An 18,385-nucleotide genomic window follows, 5' to 3' on the forward strand; every position below is an offset into this window, starting at 1 on the left:
TGTGAATTTTATAATTAGGTAAGTACCTTACTTAGCAAAAAAATGTAAATTTCAATGTAGGCAGATGAAAATTTAGTCGCTTTCTATTTTTTTTTTTCAATCGATTCCTGCAGCATAAATGCTTGAAGTGTAATTTTCTTACTCGTCATAGTTTGCAAACTATTGAAATTACCTGGTCCTCTTCGTGTATAATTTTCACACTGAAAATCTAAACTTGATAATTTCCAGCAAATCTGAAGCTTCTTAGCTGCCAATTTCAAAGAAAGACCATAAAATCGGACCAAAGTCGAGAAATCAAATTTTAGGTTGAGCAATTGCAAAAAAAAAAGTCCAGAAAATGTACTAGATACTTGAAAATTATCCGAAATAAAGGAATTGCCCTGAAATTGAGTAAAATAAAAACGATTTTTTTTTCGGCCATAATTTGAAGAAAAAAAATTGATTTTACCTTTTACCATCTGTTTGAAGGATTTTATCTTAAGAGTCTACGAGTTTTTCTTACTTATTCTGCTTTTTCCTCGCTTTTTGATAATTTGCCAAAAAAGTTCTGTATTTTCTGATTTTTTTCGAAGGTTGAAAAAATTCCAATTCAAACAAACTGACCTTTCCTTTTTCCTTCAAAAGGAGTAGGTCAGTATTTAAATATTTGAAAAAAACACTTGAGTAATTTTTTTCATCTTTCTAGAGCATTTTTTATACAGAAAAAGAGGAGATGGATTTTCTTGACGTAAGAGGAGGAAAGGGAAGGAGGAAGTAGAAAACTGAATACTTTTTAAATTTGTTGAGTTTAGAGTCGAATTAAATTCACACTGAGGAGTAAAAAAATGTAGTCCATTTGGATTTTGAAAAAATTTGATTTTTTGTAGTAAGTAAAAATATCCTTTGAAAAACACAGGAGGGGAGAGAAATGAGCCAAGACCAAACCTGAGGCAAAAGGAAGAAAATTTCAACATCATTAACTATTTAGAATGCGATCATTTTTCATTATGTCATCATGCTAATCGATTTTTATTGAATTCAAGTTGTTGCAAAACACTAATTTATCGGTTTTTTGCCTGATATTTTCATGAATAAAGTGACTTTTCATTTTCTATTATGCCTCGAGTTGTGTTTGTGAGATGTTGTGTGATATATCTCCTGTCATTAGATACTTTTATGAAATTCAAATTCACTATAAAATTACAGCATTTTGATTGCCTATAGGTACTTTGAAACGGCCCCGTAATACAAAAGTTTAAAAAAGTGACTTGTCTGATTATTTCCGTGTACTCTTCAATTATTATTATTCTAAAAATTGCTAAAAATGGTTGCTTTTTGATAAAAATTCCATAAAGTTTCACTTTTTTAGAAAAGTTATCCAAAAGTACCAATCGCTTGAAATTGCATGAAAGTCTCACTTTTTTGAAAATACTTTACAAAAATTACCAGATATTTCAATTTTTACTAAAAGTTTTTAATAAACCTCACTTTTTTACTGAATCTTCTGCGAAAATTGACGGTCTTTCTTTTGGTCAAAAATAGCAAAAATGTCCCTCTTTTAGTAAAAATTACCAAAAAGTCTGGTCTGTTTTTTTTTTTTTTTTTTTTTTTTTTTTTTTAATCAAAAACTGCTTCTAGTTTTTGTTGTTTTATAAAAAATCCCAGAAAGACAATTTTTTCTTCAAAAATTATCCTAAAATTTCGCTTTTATCTCAGATCAGATTTTATTGAAAACCCTTGTTTTTTCTGAAATTGTCAAAAGTGTTACTTTTTGCCAAAAATTGCCCAAAAGTCTCCTTCTTCATCAAAAAATTGCGAAAAGGTCTCACTTTTTGTTATTAAGTAATTGCACACGAGAAGACTTTCTTTTGTGTCAACAATCTTAAAATCTTTCTTTTTGTCTAAAATTGCGGAACATGTTCAGTTTTTCCCAAAAAGTTTCAATAATGCCTTATTTTTTTTTCCTGAAAATTGTCAGAAGGTCTCACTTTTTTTCCAAAAATCAGCCAGAAATCTCGATTTTTTCCAAAAGTTGTCAAAAAGGGTTGCCTTTCGCTATTACAATGTCAAAATCTTGCATTTTTTTAAAAACTGCTAAAACATCTTCATTTTTTCTCAAAACGTTTTGTTTTTTGCTATCTTTTGCTTTTTACTAAAAATTATCCAAAACTTTTTTTTGTCAAAATACGAGTGCAAAAAGCACGAATTTGATCTCTGCCAAAAATCGTAGTCCAGTTTCTTCCAAAAGTTGCACAAATCTTGCAATTTTGCGGAAATTGGACAGAATTCCTTCCTCTTGCTTGAATTGTTAGTCTCGCGTTATGTCGAATAATTCATTGTAAAAAATGATCACTTTTTTGCTATTCAAAACAGTCTACGGTCTCACTTTTTACTATTTTACCAAAAATTTGCCAAATAATGTTGCTTTTTTGACAAAAATTGCGACCAAAAGTCGCTTTTTTTCGACAATAATTTCCAAAAAGTCCTGTTTATTGCAAAAATTGCTGATGTCTCGATTGATTAGTTATTTTTTCGAGCTTTAAGTCACTTTTTTGAAAAAAATTGAGTAGGAGACGGTACATTCATTTTACTCGTAATTTACATATACCTTGGTAGGTAGAGGTACCTATCTTTTTTTGAATGTTTTTGCAACGTCTGAACAAACAGTCGAAGTTTCATTTTTATTTCTCTTTCTTTTTCCTTTAATGATATTTTATATTTTTTGATTAAAAAATAAGACAAAAAATTACTTATTGGGAATTGATTCCGCAGAGTGTTGATCCTGAATTTGACATTTCCATCAAAGATGTTTTCTTTTTCATAGGTCTAAAATTTTTTAATTTTTATCTATGAACTTGAACCTATTAGATATGTAGATACTCCTTCTCGTAGTCGTATAAGCACCTGCGATATTAAAATAAGTTGAGCAATTTACACAAAGTAGCTAGGTATAGATATTTATTTGAAAAATATATTTTTCCAATGATAGAGCACTTTATAGGCTATTTTAGATATTTGTTTCCTTCCATCGACATAAAATATTCATCTAGGTAGATGCTAGGTGCTTATTTTAAATATTTTTTTCGCTGATCTCTTTTACGTTGTCTGAAAATTGCAAGAGGTTGTTTGTCTTCTTGGTCTTCACCATCTTTCTGGGGAATTTTTCGCTTCGGTTCCTCAGTTATGCATCGACCTTTCCAACACATACATGTTTCCAACTTTTGGTGTTTGACTATATGGTACCAAAAACCAAAACGAAATAGATTTTTATTACATTAAAGTACTATACGAGTAAGTTAAGTAAGTAGGTACGTTATTTAATGATGAAATTATCGAAAATCTGACACGACTCACCTTCCCATTGGAAATAACAGTCGACTTCGCATTTTGTTGCTACTAGACTGCCTTCAGTGACAGGAACAAGGTAGCATTCTTTCAGTATAGAATAATTCTCGTTACAGGATTGGGTACATTTGTTGAATTTTCGCAAAGGCCATATTCTTGATGATGGTTTTTTATTAAAACCGAAATGCGATTCGAGGGGTGGAATTTCCAAGGTCGATTCGACACCGAAAATTGAAACACAAACGTATAATAGAACAGGGACTGCGAATAAAATCATGGTAATTTCTAAAACTCAAGTCATATGCGGAAAAAACGTAGGTACACGTAGATTTATCACCAAGTCTAATTATAATTTGATGAGTTCTCCGTTCAGTAGAATGCATCGAGCTTCTGACGATCTCAACGATTTGTAAATATTTTTCTTAGGTGTGTTATTATTGATTCAGTTTTAATGGTGAAGTGTGTGAAAAAAAAGAAATAATGGATACTTCAAAAACACACTTGAAATTTTGAAACGATTCTTTGAAAAATATTCATCTTTGTTTGCTATTTTTTTTAAAGTTCAGGTACATACAAGGCTTTAGCCTGATTGTCTATTTTTTTTTGCTCTGAAATGCCAAATGAAGGCCATAGATGGAATGGAATTATTCTGTGGGTAAAATACTCTGGCTCTTCCCTTCTCTCTCTCAAAAAGTCTTCTTATCCATGTGAATGAATAAATTCAAAAAAAAAAAAAGAACTCGAATTATATAATTTTATTAAATATTTGTACATTACTACAATATTTTACATTTTATCGATTCTCTCAACGATAATTAATCGATTGTCATGTCGATAAACAAACTTCACAATTATACCTACTCAATATTTACTATAAAATACTTGGAAAATATTATTATTCGTATAGACCTATAAATACTACATACGATAAAAACAAACTTACATAAATATCAAAAGCTCTTCGAGCGCGTATGAAATATTTTTATGGACGGCGCAATATGTGAAATTTCCACCAATGGCCTCTCATCACTCGATATCTATACAGAGATCACATCATCTGGCAAGTCATCTTCTAATACATACTCACATGTAATACATATAGATACTTGTTAGAACAACAGAGAGCACGTGCGAATGCCTGCGTACTCGACCTTAAATTATTAACGGAGAAAAAAAAAAAAGAAAACTCTACAATCTTAATAAACATAATTTTGATAAAATTAAAAATAATAATATTAAATGACTAGGATTATTTTTTAAATATATACATCGAATGTACATTATCATAATATAGGTAGGTAAATTTATCTAGAAATTTTTTATCACACGAGAAGGCACGTATTTCTTTTTTTAAAGTGGGAGACAAAAAAAAATTAGTCAGTCTATAGTATATTAGAGTTTGGCGGGCTTAACCCTTTTTGAACTTGATTAAAAATATGCTGAAACCTAAAAATACAACGATCCATGTTACAGTCGAAAGGAAACCGATGTAGACAGTTGGTTTGTAAATTAACCATCCTCTGGCCATAATTGATCGCAATGATTCGGTGGAAAGGGTCAATGGTAGGAAGTAACTGATCACTCGTAAGATCACGTGCATACCTTCGATCGGCCAAATTATACCTGTGGATGTAGAAAACAAGAAATATACGTAGAGTGACTCGATCTATAGCAATTGTATCGAATATTAAAGTGAATGGAAGTGAACGCTATCTACTTACCACATAACATTACGATTGGTAAGAAGCTTCCCAATGCCAGATAGGTGGCGTTTCGTTCGCTGTCTGTGACACAAGATACGACAAAACCTGAAAAAAAAACAAAAATAATTAATCGATTATTTACCTTAACCCTAAGTTGAACAGTTTTTGAGAAAATGGATGAAAAATTAGAGTAATTTTCAAGTTGCTTGGATATTTACCGAAACACATTCCGCAAAGACCGGTTAATCCGAGTAATATGGATGCTGTGAGTAAACTACCCTGGATTGTTAATTTGAATGCTAACGTCACACCGATTACAGCGATTGTTTGGATGATCATGATGAGGAATTGGCATGTCACGTGACCTAGAAGGACTTCGATACCGGTTACACCTGTAAAATGACGTTATGTGTGAAAATTCAGTAAGCTGGTAAAAATTGCCTTGAGACTAGTACTTTTTTTGAGGAGGGAGGGGGGTCAGGGAGAGGGTTAATTCGTATTTTACCTCTGAAAGATTGAAAATTTTAGGAGTGAGGTTGAAATTTATGACTGAGGTGATAAATTTTGAGTGACACTGCAAGAAAGATTGTCATTTGTTCATAATTGTTTCACTGTTTGGCCAAAACGAGTCAGTGAATTTTACTTTATTAACAGCAATTTTTGCCCAACTTAAGGTAGCTGTTTCTCAAAAACTTTAGAGAATTTTTGCATAATCTTACACAATTTTCATGTTTTTGTTTTTCAAAATTTTTGTTATTTTCAACAATTTTCATGCCATAGCTTATTTTTGCATTTTTATGCAATTTTAAAGGTACATATTTATCAATTTTTTCTTGATTTTAAATATAATTTCTGTATGAATTTTACTGATTTTATTTTCTGATGTTGGCAGATTCTTGAGAATCTAGTTTTTGGCAAATTTAATATCCACATGAATCTACTGGGATAGTACGGTAGTTTTTGAAAATGGATTTTGGATTTTACTGATTTTACTCAAAGAGAGGAGACTTTATTGTTTTGAAAGTTTGTGGTTGGAATCCAAAAAGTGTTTTAAAAAAGATTCAAAAAAACGTCCAAAAATCATATTTTTGAGAATTTTTCTACTATTTTCAATAGTTGTTTTTCCGTCGTAGTTTTATATTTCTATCTTATCTTCCCATCTGAGGGGTGGGGGAGGGGTGGAGACAGATTACAAACATTCTCTAAGTGAAAAAAATCAACGTGACACGAATAATAATTTTTTGAAAATTTTATATTGATTTTCTTGACTTGTACAATTTTCTAAATTGATTTAATTTTGTGATTTGTGTTTTTTTTTGCGATATTATTTATGTGTCATTTTGTTTTATTTCCTCTGGGTTTCATGCCAATTTTTCAAATTTTTTATTCATTTCAGAATATTTTTTGTTTTTTTATTAATTTTTTATAATATTTTATCCACTTTTTCTCGATTTTCAACAACTTGTCTGAATTAAACTGATTTTTGAAAAACTTTAATTAATTTTGTTGCTATTTTATGCGTTATTTTATTTTTTTACAAAACTTTGTGGCCACTATCTGACCACGTTTTTTTCACTTGTGACTTCTTGTTTTATGTCCTCTGATTTTCATGTAGATTTTTCAAACGTTTCAAAATTTTTATTGCATTTTTATCAAATTTTTATGATATTTTATCTATTTTTTCTCAATTTTCAACAATTTTTGTGAATTAAACTGAATTTTTTGGAAAAGTTTAAGTGAACTTTTCAAACATTTTAGAATTTTATTTGCGTTTTTATTAATTTTTTATGATATTTTATCCACTTTTTCTTAATTTTCAACAATTTGTGTGAATTAAACTGAATTTTTTGGAAAATTTCAAGTGAATTTTTCAAACATTTCAGAATTTTATTTGCATTTTTATTAATTTCTTATGATATTTTATCAACTTTTTCTCAATTTTCAACAATTTGTGTGAATTAACTGAATTTAAAAAAAAATTTTAAATCATATTTTTCTTGGTCTTTTATGCGATATTTTATTGTTTTACCTACGAAGCTTCGTTGCCACTCGATCTGTCAACGTTTTTTCCATTGAATGGTTTTTGTGTTAATTTTTCCAATTTTTATAGTTCATTTAATTTTTTTTTTAATCTTATAGATATTTTGCGTAATTTTCCCAAACATTGGCATATTTTTTATTATAGATTAAATAAGTTTCATTTTTTTTTTTTTGTTTAGATTTTCGAGAATTCTTATGTCAGTTTTTTTAATCTGCAATTTTAACAAAATTTTGTTGGTTTTTTTACGTTTTAGTTCATTTTAGAAATTTTTATGAATGAGTATTTTGTTTAATTTTCGCAAAGTTCGGTATATTTTTTTTATTATTCTTGAAAGTTTTTATGGCAATTTTTTATGTGTTTTCTAGTTTAAGAAGTTTGGCCCCGATTTTCACAGAATTACCCAAATTATTGAGTAATAATGCAACATTAGCTAATTTATCATAAATTTTACAAAAATATCAGCTTCTGTCATTTTACGAGTATTTTGCTATGATGTTAATTTTGAGCAATTTTTAGATCGTTTTATGTGATTTTAGTAATATTTTATTGATTAATGTTTTACTTTTATTGCTTTTTTTTGTGGATTTTTTTAGTTTTTTAAATTTTTGATCAAGTTTTTCAATGTTGTGTACATTTTCTCTTTTTTATTTTTTTTGTGAAATTTTTTATTGATCTTTCATTGATTTGAGAACATTTTCACATCCTTTGATAAATTTCGATGGTGTTTTATCTTCTTTTTTTTCATTTTTCAATCATTTTTATGTAATTTTTACTCATTTTTTAATTATTTCTAGAAATTTTGTTCGTGTTTTACGAAATCTTTTTGATATTTCCCAAAACTTGAACTCTTTTTTGTAAATTTTTCGTCGTTTTCTATGACTTTTGTTGAACTTTTGGTAAGTTTTTGAATTTGCGCTTCATAGTTCATTTTCATTGACTTTTATGTAAATTTAACTAATGTTTTATGTTTTTTGCATTTTAAAATAATTTTTGAAATATTTTTATGACAATTTTACCAATTTTCTTCAAGTTTTACTTCAAGTTTTGTGCTATAATTTTGAAACTTCACAATATAATAATTTAAGTATTTTTCTGACAAATTATTTTTTTTTGACAATCATTTTAACGTTAATTTTGCAATTTTTTTTGCAGTTTTATGGATGTCTTTTTCTTCTTGGCACGATTTTCGTAATGTTTCCAGAAGAATTCTCACTCCAATTTTGGTGAATTTCTTCGAGTTTCAGGTAATTTTTCATGAATTTTACGAAATTTTTGAAAGTCTATTTTTACTTTATGTTCAACTATTTTTGTGCCAATTTTGCCTCATTGATACCAACTTGACACTAATTTTTATCGATCTGGGAAATTTTCGCGATATTGCTAATTTTGACTGAAGATTTGGTTTTAATAAGAACGCCTTCAAGGTGTCGTGTTATGCATGCTAACTTCGGTGGTGTTTAAGTTGCCTAATCAGTTCGCCGTGTATATCAAATTTACTCCGACGTATCTAATTTGAACATTACGTAGGATGATGTTGCTAATAGCGAATACGAGCTAATTTACGATGCTAACGTGACAAATAAGAAACGAATTATAATTAGAATCGTACCAGAGACTAAACTTCTTTCTAATATTCCTTCGTTTCGTTCGATCAACATGGCACCCGAGGTTAATGCTACGGCTAAGAAGAAAATAATCCTGGAAAAAAATGTCGATTCCAGTATAAAATAAAAATACCACTAAGAAATTGGAATTAAGTAATCTGCTATTTAAAAAAAAAAAACGATCCTTACGTCAACATGACTCCTGGAGCAGCGAAATCGGTGAAGTTAGGAACCACTGGTCCGTATATGGGTCGATTAAACTAGCGAAAAAAATAATTTACGCGAATTAATTATAAATTAGGGCATTGTTTAATGATTCAGTTGAGTGATTCGAGTGCTTACTTGGACTGGACTCAAGAGTCTAGGATCAAATCCGCATGATATGGCTAATCTACGAGAGAATTCATTCAAAGCGTCGTTCAAGTCTCTTTGCAACAGTAACGAAATTTGTTGATCTGTGGAAAAATACAAAGTAGATAATTCATTAATTTACCTAGAAATGGATATCAAAGGAGGAGGGTGTGGAGAGGAGGTTGGGAATCCGATTAACTTACTGGATTGATCCAACCAGACGTGGACTTCGCTGGAAGTTAAAGTGTTAAGATCCATTTCTCTGCCATTGTCGTATCTTTTGTACAAAGCTGCGGTGAAATTACGTGGAAATTCCAACACTACCCAAGCTTTTCCTTTACGAACCGCTTGTTTGGCTTCTTCGACTGTATCGTAGTTAGTCTATCAAATTATATACGTTAAAGATTATTAAATATTTAAATCATTCGGTACGGCGAGATGGTTTTTTTGAGCAATATACATACCAGAGATTGTTTTTTCTTCCGAAGTATGCTCAAATACTGACAACTGAGATTATTGACCATACACTGCGGTCTAGGGCAATCCGAAGGATTAGTCGAGTTTATCTGATCATCACATATTTGCGGTATGAGGTAAGTAGAGTTCCAGGTGCAATTTGGATTATTAGTGCCGATTTCGTGATTAACAATAGCCATAGGCAAACCAACCGGATCTTTACCGATGGATAAGCAAAACAATATGATTTGAAAAACTGGTAATCCCATTATGAATAACATGATTCTGAAAATAACCAGAATCTATTATTAATACACGTATACGTAAGGTGTAAGTAAGTATATGTACTTATGTGCAATAAACTCGAACAGTGTGCCTTATTAGAAATATAGATAGGTAGGTAACTGTTGTTCAAAAGTACCATAATAAATAATGTACTAAAAATACATTCGTCATCGCGAGTGAATTTCCCATTCTGACAATGAGAATTTTTTTTACGCAAGAGTCAATTTTATAATTCATTAAGCGGTGTAGGTATTTCAATATAAAATGCATTCGAGATCCGAGCAAACCGGTTAGGTACTCGTACTTATATCGAACCTTGAAGTGATTTAAGGAAATACTTACGCTACGTTTCGCCACATCCATAGGAAATTTTTCCATATTAATGCTTTCATGTGATTGCCGTCGAATATAGTCAAGCGTTCTGATAGAGTTCGTTCTATGTCGTCATCTGGTGGTAGATCTAGAGTTTGGACTTGCTGTGTGAGGAACAAGTAGGAATTTTAAAATGAGCTCTGATTCTTGAGCCAGAAAAAAAATTGATAGATGGGAAAATTTCTTACTCTTTCGTTAGAGATGGATATAGATTTTCTTTTGCTGATCGAAGGAGGTCCGATTGTTTCACCGAATTCGCCACTGATTTCGGAATTCGTGTCGAAAGCCATGTTCACAGCGCCTTGTAATGGGATTTCCTGCACGGATCAGAGGTAAATGGAGATTTAGGAGGTGATTTGATGATACTGAAGAGTCAAGTATGAAAAATACTTACAGGAACACTGATTGCTGCGGTGACATCGTGTAGAATACTGCTACGCCTGCGTTTTCCTCGATTTTGTATTATGCTGAGTTTAAGAAAGACATCTTCTAAGCTATCGCTGTTGTATTTTTGGAGCAAATCGTTCGGTGATTCTTCGGCTAATAGGCGACCTCCTCTCATGAGACCGATCTGAAACGGAAGATTTTGCTCAATTAATAAAGATAGATGAACAGTTTTACTGGAAGAAAAAGAAATGTGGATATCAAAATGGATCGAGATACGAGTATTGATGTATCGTTATCTCAGCTCCATTTTGGTGAAATATTTGCTCTAGAAACGTACTCGAGAATTCAAGAAAGTGTCGCAAAATTGAAAACTAATCGTTTTTGAAAATATTATCAAAGCTTCCATACACCTTGAGAAATGCTCATAAAATTTAAGACACCAACTAACTACAAAAAAGGCGAGATTTTCTCTAAAAAAAAAATTGAAGAATGGATTTGATTTTGTGGGGTCTGATTTTGTTGGACGTAGGTTTGTTGAGTTTGGGCTCCCTGAGCTTGGATTTTCAAATGAATTTTGTTTTGTTGGACATGGATTTGTTGGGCTTGAGCGATTTGAGCTTTTGGGCTTGAATTTGTTCGACTTGAGGATGTTGAACAGGATTTGCTTAGGTTTGTTGTTGGATTTGGATTAATAGAGACGAAACCAAAAAGGAGGCAGAGTGCAGTTTGCCCCCCCCCCCCCTAGGGAAAGTGAGCAAATTCGTCTTTTTTGGTAGAATTCGGCAAAGTTGGCATTTTACCAACTTCGATCTGGATAGCAAATAAAAACAACTGAATAAATTATCACAATACATCGTTGAGAGTTCATGAAAATTTTCAACTGTTTAGAACAGCTTAAAAATGCCAACTGACGACAAGATTGAAATTTTTCAAAAAAATGTTGAAAAATTGACTATAAAAAACAGCAAATTTTTTATCACTTTTTGAACTTTTTCAGGAAAATTGAAAAATTGGCAGATGTTATGATGTTGATAAAATTATGAAAAATTGTTCAAACGTTGTTGGGGGGGGGGGCTTAAAAATTAACTGAATTCAAAATATTCGTCAAATGTTAAAGCAGTAAAATTTATATTACGAATTTCAAAATTTTAAAAATTCCAAGAGTGGAAAAATTGACTTCTCATTTTTAGAAATACCTACGTAAAATCTTGTTCCAAATTGAAATTTCTAAAAACTGCTATTAAGATTTAAAAAGCAAATATTATCGTTTTTTTACTTCTCGAAATACAAATTTTTGATTTTCAGATTCATAATTGAAATTTCCAAAAAAAAAAAATCATCATTCAATTTCAAAAATTTTGAATCCAAAAATTATTAGACTAAAATCCTTTCATAAAAAACACAGAAAATGAAGCTTTTTTACCTTTCGAAGTAGAAATTTCCTAAAACTTTTGCCCTTGCTTTGCTCAGACCTGTTTGCTTTTCTGCCTCACAATAATTATAATTTTCAAAACAAAAATAATTCGAATTCTAAAATTTTCAAGTTGAAAAAATATATTGACTAAACTCCTTATAAATAAAAAATATAGTTTTTTATTTTTTGAAATTTTACCTTGTCTTTAGGCTCATGATGCAAAAAAGACAGTTATAACATGATACTTTCAACTTTGTATGCTTTTATCTTTTCGCAATTTCTAGAAAATTTACTTTAAAAATCTGAATGATTATCATCAAATAATTTTAAAGCATTATGCGCAAAGTTTACACAATTTCAAGGATTTTTCAAGGCCTTTGAATGAATTTTTTGTTGTTTTCACTCATTTCATTACATGTTTTCGGGTCATTCAACCAATTTTGCTACTTTTTGGTAATTTTTACATTTGGAACATTTTTTCAACTTTTAAATAAAGCAATAAACACTTTTATAAAAAAATTATTTCAACTTGATGTGAATTGAGTTTCAACCTATTTTAATAGGTTTTTGTTGTTTCAAATCATTATAAACTCGTGTGCCTTTTTGCAAAGTTTTTATGCAATTTTAATATTGCTCCTTAGTCCTTATCGCTTCTAGTCCATTTTCACAACATTTTAAGGTATTTTTATTCAATATGTTTGTCATTTTCAAGAATTTTGAAGAATTTTTACATAATTGTAGGGCTATTTACATACGTAATTTGTCGGTACTTTCTGCAATTTGTGAGGAATTTATCGTTTCAAATGTTTTTTCAACTAGTTCGATGATTCAAATGCTATTTTCAATCAATCAGTTTTACTGTAAATTTTTGTGTTGAGAAGCTTTTACAGCTTTTGGAATACTAAGAACAATCTTCTCGAAACTAAGGATATTTCAACGACTTTTATATTCTTTTGAAGAATTCTTATAGTCAAACTGCTGTTTTGGGTATTTTTAATGATCTTTTACGATGACAGGGTGTCTTAACACTCCTATTTATCCTACAAAAGTCCTTTTTTTGCCTATGACACCTTTTTGTACTTTTAGTGTCCTTTTTTTCAACAATTTTATCCAAAAGTCCTTTTTTTTCAAAATAACTTTTTCAAATTTTCAATTTTTTCCCCTTTTTTCCGAAATTTTGAACTTGTAGAAAAGGGCTCATTTGTCGACTTTTTTAGAACTTGAATAACACATTTTTGTGAGCTTCTGCCCTCGATTCGCTCGGTCTATTTGCTCTTCTTTTTCCTCATCAGTGACTTATTGTTCAAATTCAAGAAATGTTCAAAGTTTGAATCAGAAAAATAAACTCCTCCTTCCTACAGATTTTTTTTACTTCCCAGCAAAACATGAAATTTTGAAATCAAAACTTTTAACCTTGCTTCACTCGGGTTTGTTTGCTTTTCTTTTTCAAGTTTGAATATTTTCTTTTCTTTTTTTTTTTTTGAATTGGAGTGTTGACTCATCATTCAAATTTTCAAGATTTTGTAGCAAAATATGGGTAGCTTATTGCACAAAAAAACATCGTTTTCATATCTCTCAAAATACTGAATTTCTAAAGCTTTTGCCCTCGCTTCGCTCGGGCCCCTTAGCTTTTCTTTTTCCAGTTTTAAATTTTCAAAAAAAAAATCATAATTCAAATTTTTAAATTTTGAAGCAAAACACGAATAATTTGTCACACATACAAACATCGTTTTTGTATCTCTCGAACTTGAAATGATGATTTTAGAGGGCTTTTGCCCTCGCTTTGCTCGGGTCCGTTAGCTTTTCTTTTTCGGATTTAAGATTTCCAAAAAAAATAATTATTCGAATTTCAAAATTTTGAAGCAAAATAATATGTATACTTGTACTTAGTAACTCATCACACAAGATAACATAATTTTTTATATCTCCCAAAATACCTTCCAATTTTTGAGAGCTTTTGCCCTCGCTTCGCCAGGGCCAGTTTGTTTCTCTTTTCCTTAATTAATAATAAATTCCGAACTTGAAGGAGAAATCTCGCCCACCCCCTCCCCCTGTTAAAAAATCCCAAGTGTTCAAAAACTGTCCTGTTAAAAGTCCTGCGAAAATTCCTTTGGCTAAAAACTTGAATAAAAATTTTGAACCTCCCAGTCCCACCTTGAAAAAATTTTTGACCCCCCCCCCTACACCTCAAAAAATTCCATAAGTGCTCGAAAAATGACCTGCTGAAAATCCTACTAAAAGTCCTGTTTGAGTCCATTTTTTTCATTTTGAAATTTTGTTAGACACCCTGGATGATTGATTTTAAAAATCTTTTTCAGTCAGAGCATTTTGCTTGATGAAGTTTTTGACTCTGTTAGTCACAAGTAGATACTATTTTGATATTTCAACAACTTTTGGATTCTTTTGAACAATTTTTCAGTCAATTCCATCCCTTCTCGACTGTCGTGAATTTTTAGTCATTTTTTTTAGCTCATTTAAAAACACTTCAACGCAAGTTCACTAATTATTGGAAAAATGTAACTTAAGCAATTTTTGTCGAACTTTTTAGGACGGTGATTTTTTGTCATTTTCATTTTTTAACCAAGTTTTGTAGCATTTGGAGAAATTTTTTGAGAATTTGACCATTTTTTTTTTAAATTCTTTGTCGTAGTAAAATATTATTACGAGAATCAGCTAGAATCATTTCAAAACTTTAAAGCCAAGTGGAGTTATGAAGAGAGACGAAAATGCTTTAAAAATTAAAAACACTCCGTGTGATTTTTACAATACCTACACAAAATTTTCCCTGCTAAAAACTCGATCTAGCTTGAGCGAATTTTTAAAAAATTACGTAAACTTAATTTTTTAACGATTTTCTATTCCATTATTACGCATTATTTGTATAGAGACGAAGACTTGACCAACATGACATATCTCATTTCCTGTGCCCTTCGTACGCATTCTTTGCGCACAAGCTAAACGATAAATTAAATATATACCTTTTAGACGAACGCAACATCCTGTCCATTCGTACAGCTACTCGTAGGTACGACTACGAGTAGATCAAAGTGCCCTAAAACTTTCAAATCACGAGACAGAGTTGCCATTAAATTCCAATCTCAGCTTGAGACAATAATGAGGAAATTCATTCATTCGCGAATGCTGTAGCTGGAGTTCATGCAATCGATGATAACATCGCTATGGACGACGAACCTCGTTCTTTACCGCAGCCAAGAGATAAGATAAAAACAGATCATTCTCGCGCTTCGTAGCTAGGTATAGTTCGTAGAATTAGTACAATTGTTCTCTTCTAAGCGACGATTAGAACCGAACGACACCATAATCTATTGAGAATTTCAAGTACCTAGTGCCATATTTAATTATTCTTTGGATTATCTCTTATGTATACGTATTGGGCACACAGGTGCCGAAGTCTGAGCTATAGTATTGAAAAGAGCGGTTTGAGAAGTTAACAGGTTGATGAATGTGAACAGGATAGGCTCGATTTGTACCTTAAACAACATCGTATAATCGTGCCTCTAAAAATGTATCGAGCAAAAAAAAATGTAATCGCAACCGAATTGAGGTGTTTTTCCTCATCATTTCGACTTGTTTGTAGGTATATAGGTGCCTATTAGAAGTTTGAAAAAAAAAGTGTAATAAATTTTTATTCGTTCCGTTAAAATGAACTTCATCGTGGGTACCTGATTACCTTGACATGGCTGAAATGAGACAGTATAATTTCGGTCACACAATTGCAAGATTAAAAATACTCGTACGTATTTCCAAATTTGTAAAAAATCATCCATTTCCAGTACCATTATCGCGAGTATAAGATCAGATGACAAATACCCACGTCAAACAGATTTGTGAATGGGCCGTGTGACGTCATCGCGATGACGTATTTGAAAATAAGAGTTAATCTTTTACACGAAAGAAAGAAAAAACACGGGTATAGAAAAAAAGTTGTAATTCATAGATTTTAACCAGGAAATTCCTACCTCACCCGTGTCTAGTCAAAATTACTAGGAAACGATTACGCTGGTTAGGTATGGCTGAAGAAAAAAAAACATACAACTGTCTAATTTTATTTTAATTAACGAAAAGTGAGGCTTATAATATGTCTAAATATTTACGACGCGAGTTGTATTTCATGAATTGAAATTGACGAGGAGACGAAGCTGAGTGGCGCGGATATGCTTTCATGTCAGTGTAACACTGTAACAAGTTCAATGTTGAATAACATCTTTGTCGACTAACAGAAGATCGCCGTGCAACATGTCAAGGTGAAGTGTATCAATGCATGTGCACACAGTGTACTACCTTGGTGGGTTTTACGTATACATCTCGATGTCTGTGGAAACCTCAATTTTGAGAATCTTGTTTTTTTAGGAGTCGAATTTTTCTAAAATTTTGCTGTGAATTACTCGATGGATTTTTCAAATTTTTTTCAACTTTTGGAGGGTTCTTTTTTTATTGATATTACTTTCAGTGTCGAGTTTTTGAGTATCAAAAAATAATTTTTTTATTCGACTTTTTTCACGAGTTTCAAGATTGAATTCTGAACCTGAGGTATATTCCAGAAACCTCTTTCACTGTTTGAAAATGATCTGCATGAATTTATTCGTTTATTTGAGGAATGATTACGTGATTTACTTACGATTAGAAGTGAATCGTTTGCAGAACAAGGACAAATTACTCAAAACTGGTTCAGTTGCTTGAAAATGTGCAATGATACTTGAAAAATGCCAATTTTCGTTCTCCATGAAATCTTCAATTTCCAAAAAATTTTGATTTTGGATGTTTTGAAAAGAGTGAGGAGGACACAGTGTTCGATTTTTTTGTGATCCAAGAAAGCAGCACAAAAAAGTTTGTTTCTTTTCAGTGGGAGTGTGAACGTAGTCAAAGATTGTGTAATTTTTTTGGCAATCTGGTAAAAATTTGAAAAAGTTATGAAAGTTATGTATTAAATCATGGTCGGGGGAGGGGGGAGTAAATCGTACATACATAGAGGAAATTGTCTCGATAAAAATTATGAATTTTGAATTTTAAAAATCTGTAGTTAGGTAGCATAGGTACCTACTCTGAAATTTTAATGTTTTTTTTTTTTTTGATGCGAGAAGAGGGGAGGGAAGATTGACTAAGTTCAAATCTTGGTTTTTAGGTTTCAGCAGACATCTCACGTATAGTAATTCGATAAGTTTTTTTTTTTGGGGGGGGGGGGAGGGACTTCTAAAGAATTCTACAATTTTGAAATGAATTAATCATTTGCGAACAAAATATTAAAAAAAATAATTCCATCGTTGAGAAAATGCATTTTTTCAATTTTCAGCAATGAGTTGTGAACGATTAGAGGTCGAAAAAGATTCATTTATTGGCAAACAATTTTACTTGACCGAATTCGTTCTTTTTAATGAACGATTCGGTGGACTGATTTTTTTTGTAGTGATTCATTCGTGAACAAATTGGTCAAAATGATTCATTTTAATAAAACATGTTACTGGTCTAAATTCATTCTTTTTATGAACGATTTAGTGCGTTTGAAATAATGATTTTACTAATAGAAGAACTCATTTTGATTTTTGAGGATCATTTTCAACAAATTTGTTCGCGAACGAATCATTTTAAGATTCATTTTTTGATAAATAATATTCTTGACTGAATTCGTTCCGTTGATGAATGATAGTAGTAGGTTTAAAATGATTCGTTCTCAAACGAGTCGGTTAGAAATGATTCATTTTTTGATAAAAGAAAAGATTTTTTTTATTTGATTGATCCCGTTGAACTATTTGCCAGATTTAAAATGATTCGTTCGTGAACGACATTGTCGAAAATGATTCATATGCTTTTGAAAGATTTTACTCGACTGAAGTCGTTTCGTTAATGAACGATTCAGCCGATTTTGACTGATTCGTTTGCGAACAAATCATTTTAAATTTACTAAATACCGTTCAGGAACGAGAATTGCGAGTGATTTTATTAAAAATGATTCTTTTTTTGATAAATATTGTTCTTAACAAGTTAACTTAATTCGTTCCGTTGATGAAAGATGGTAGTGGGTTTAAAATGATTCGTTCTCGAACGACGAGTCAGTCAGAAATGATTCATTTTTGGATAAAAGAAAAGATCCTATTTCAATTGATTGGTCCCGTTGAACTATTTGCCAGATTTAAAATGATTCGCTCGTGAACGACATTGTCAAAAATAATTCACATGCTTTTAAAAGATTTTATTTGATTGAATCGTTTCGTTAATGCACGATTTAGCCAATTGTGACTGTATTGTTCGCGAACAAATCATTTTAAACTTACTAAGTAAATATCGTTCGTGAACGAGAATTGCGAACGATTTGATTAAAAATGATTCATTTTTTGATAAATAATGTTCTTGACTGAATTCGTTCCCTTGATGAACGATAGTAGTAGGTTTAAAATGATTCGTTCTCGAACTAGTCGGTCAGGAATGATTC

The 18,385-nt window shown here is 31.0% G+C and overlaps 1 protein-coding gene across 2 annotated transcripts in view; it reads right to left on the reverse strand.

The window, feature by feature from the left end:
• Positions 1 to 4,064: 4,064 nt before the first annotated feature.
• osy (oskyddad) overlaps positions 4,065 to 18,385 on the reverse strand; it is a 62,472-nt gene continuing 48,151 nt past the window's right edge. For both annotated transcript variants that reach the window (XM_065369137.1, XM_065369136.1), the window contains exons 7-17: positions 10,531 to 10,707; positions 10,325 to 10,453; positions 10,107 to 10,240; positions 9,488 to 9,764; positions 9,227 to 9,404; positions 9,015 to 9,127; positions 8,862 to 8,932; positions 8,678 to 8,766; positions 5,246 to 5,419; positions 5,046 to 5,132; positions 4,065 to 4,947 (exon numbers count right to left, since the gene is read on the reverse strand). In XM_065369137.1, the coding sequence (XP_065225209.1) occupies positions 4,733 to 4,947; positions 5,046 to 5,132; positions 5,246 to 5,419; positions 8,678 to 8,766; positions 8,862 to 8,932; positions 9,015 to 9,127; positions 9,227 to 9,404; positions 9,488 to 9,764; positions 10,107 to 10,240; positions 10,325 to 10,453; positions 10,531 to 10,707 (1,644 nt within the window). In that variant the 3' untranslated portion in view covers positions 4,065 to 4,732. The remainder of the gene's footprint in view (positions 4,948 to 5,045; positions 5,133 to 5,245; positions 5,420 to 8,677; positions 8,767 to 8,861; positions 8,933 to 9,014; positions 9,128 to 9,226; positions 9,405 to 9,487; positions 9,765 to 10,106; positions 10,241 to 10,324; positions 10,454 to 10,530; positions 10,708 to 18,385) is intronic.

The sequence above is a fragment of the Planococcus citri genome, chromosome 5, assembly GCF_950023065.1.
Source record: "Planococcus citri chromosome 5, ihPlaCitr1.1, whole genome shotgun sequence".
Taxonomy (NCBI): Eukaryota; Metazoa; Arthropoda; class Insecta; order Hemiptera; family Pseudococcidae; genus Planococcus; species Planococcus citri.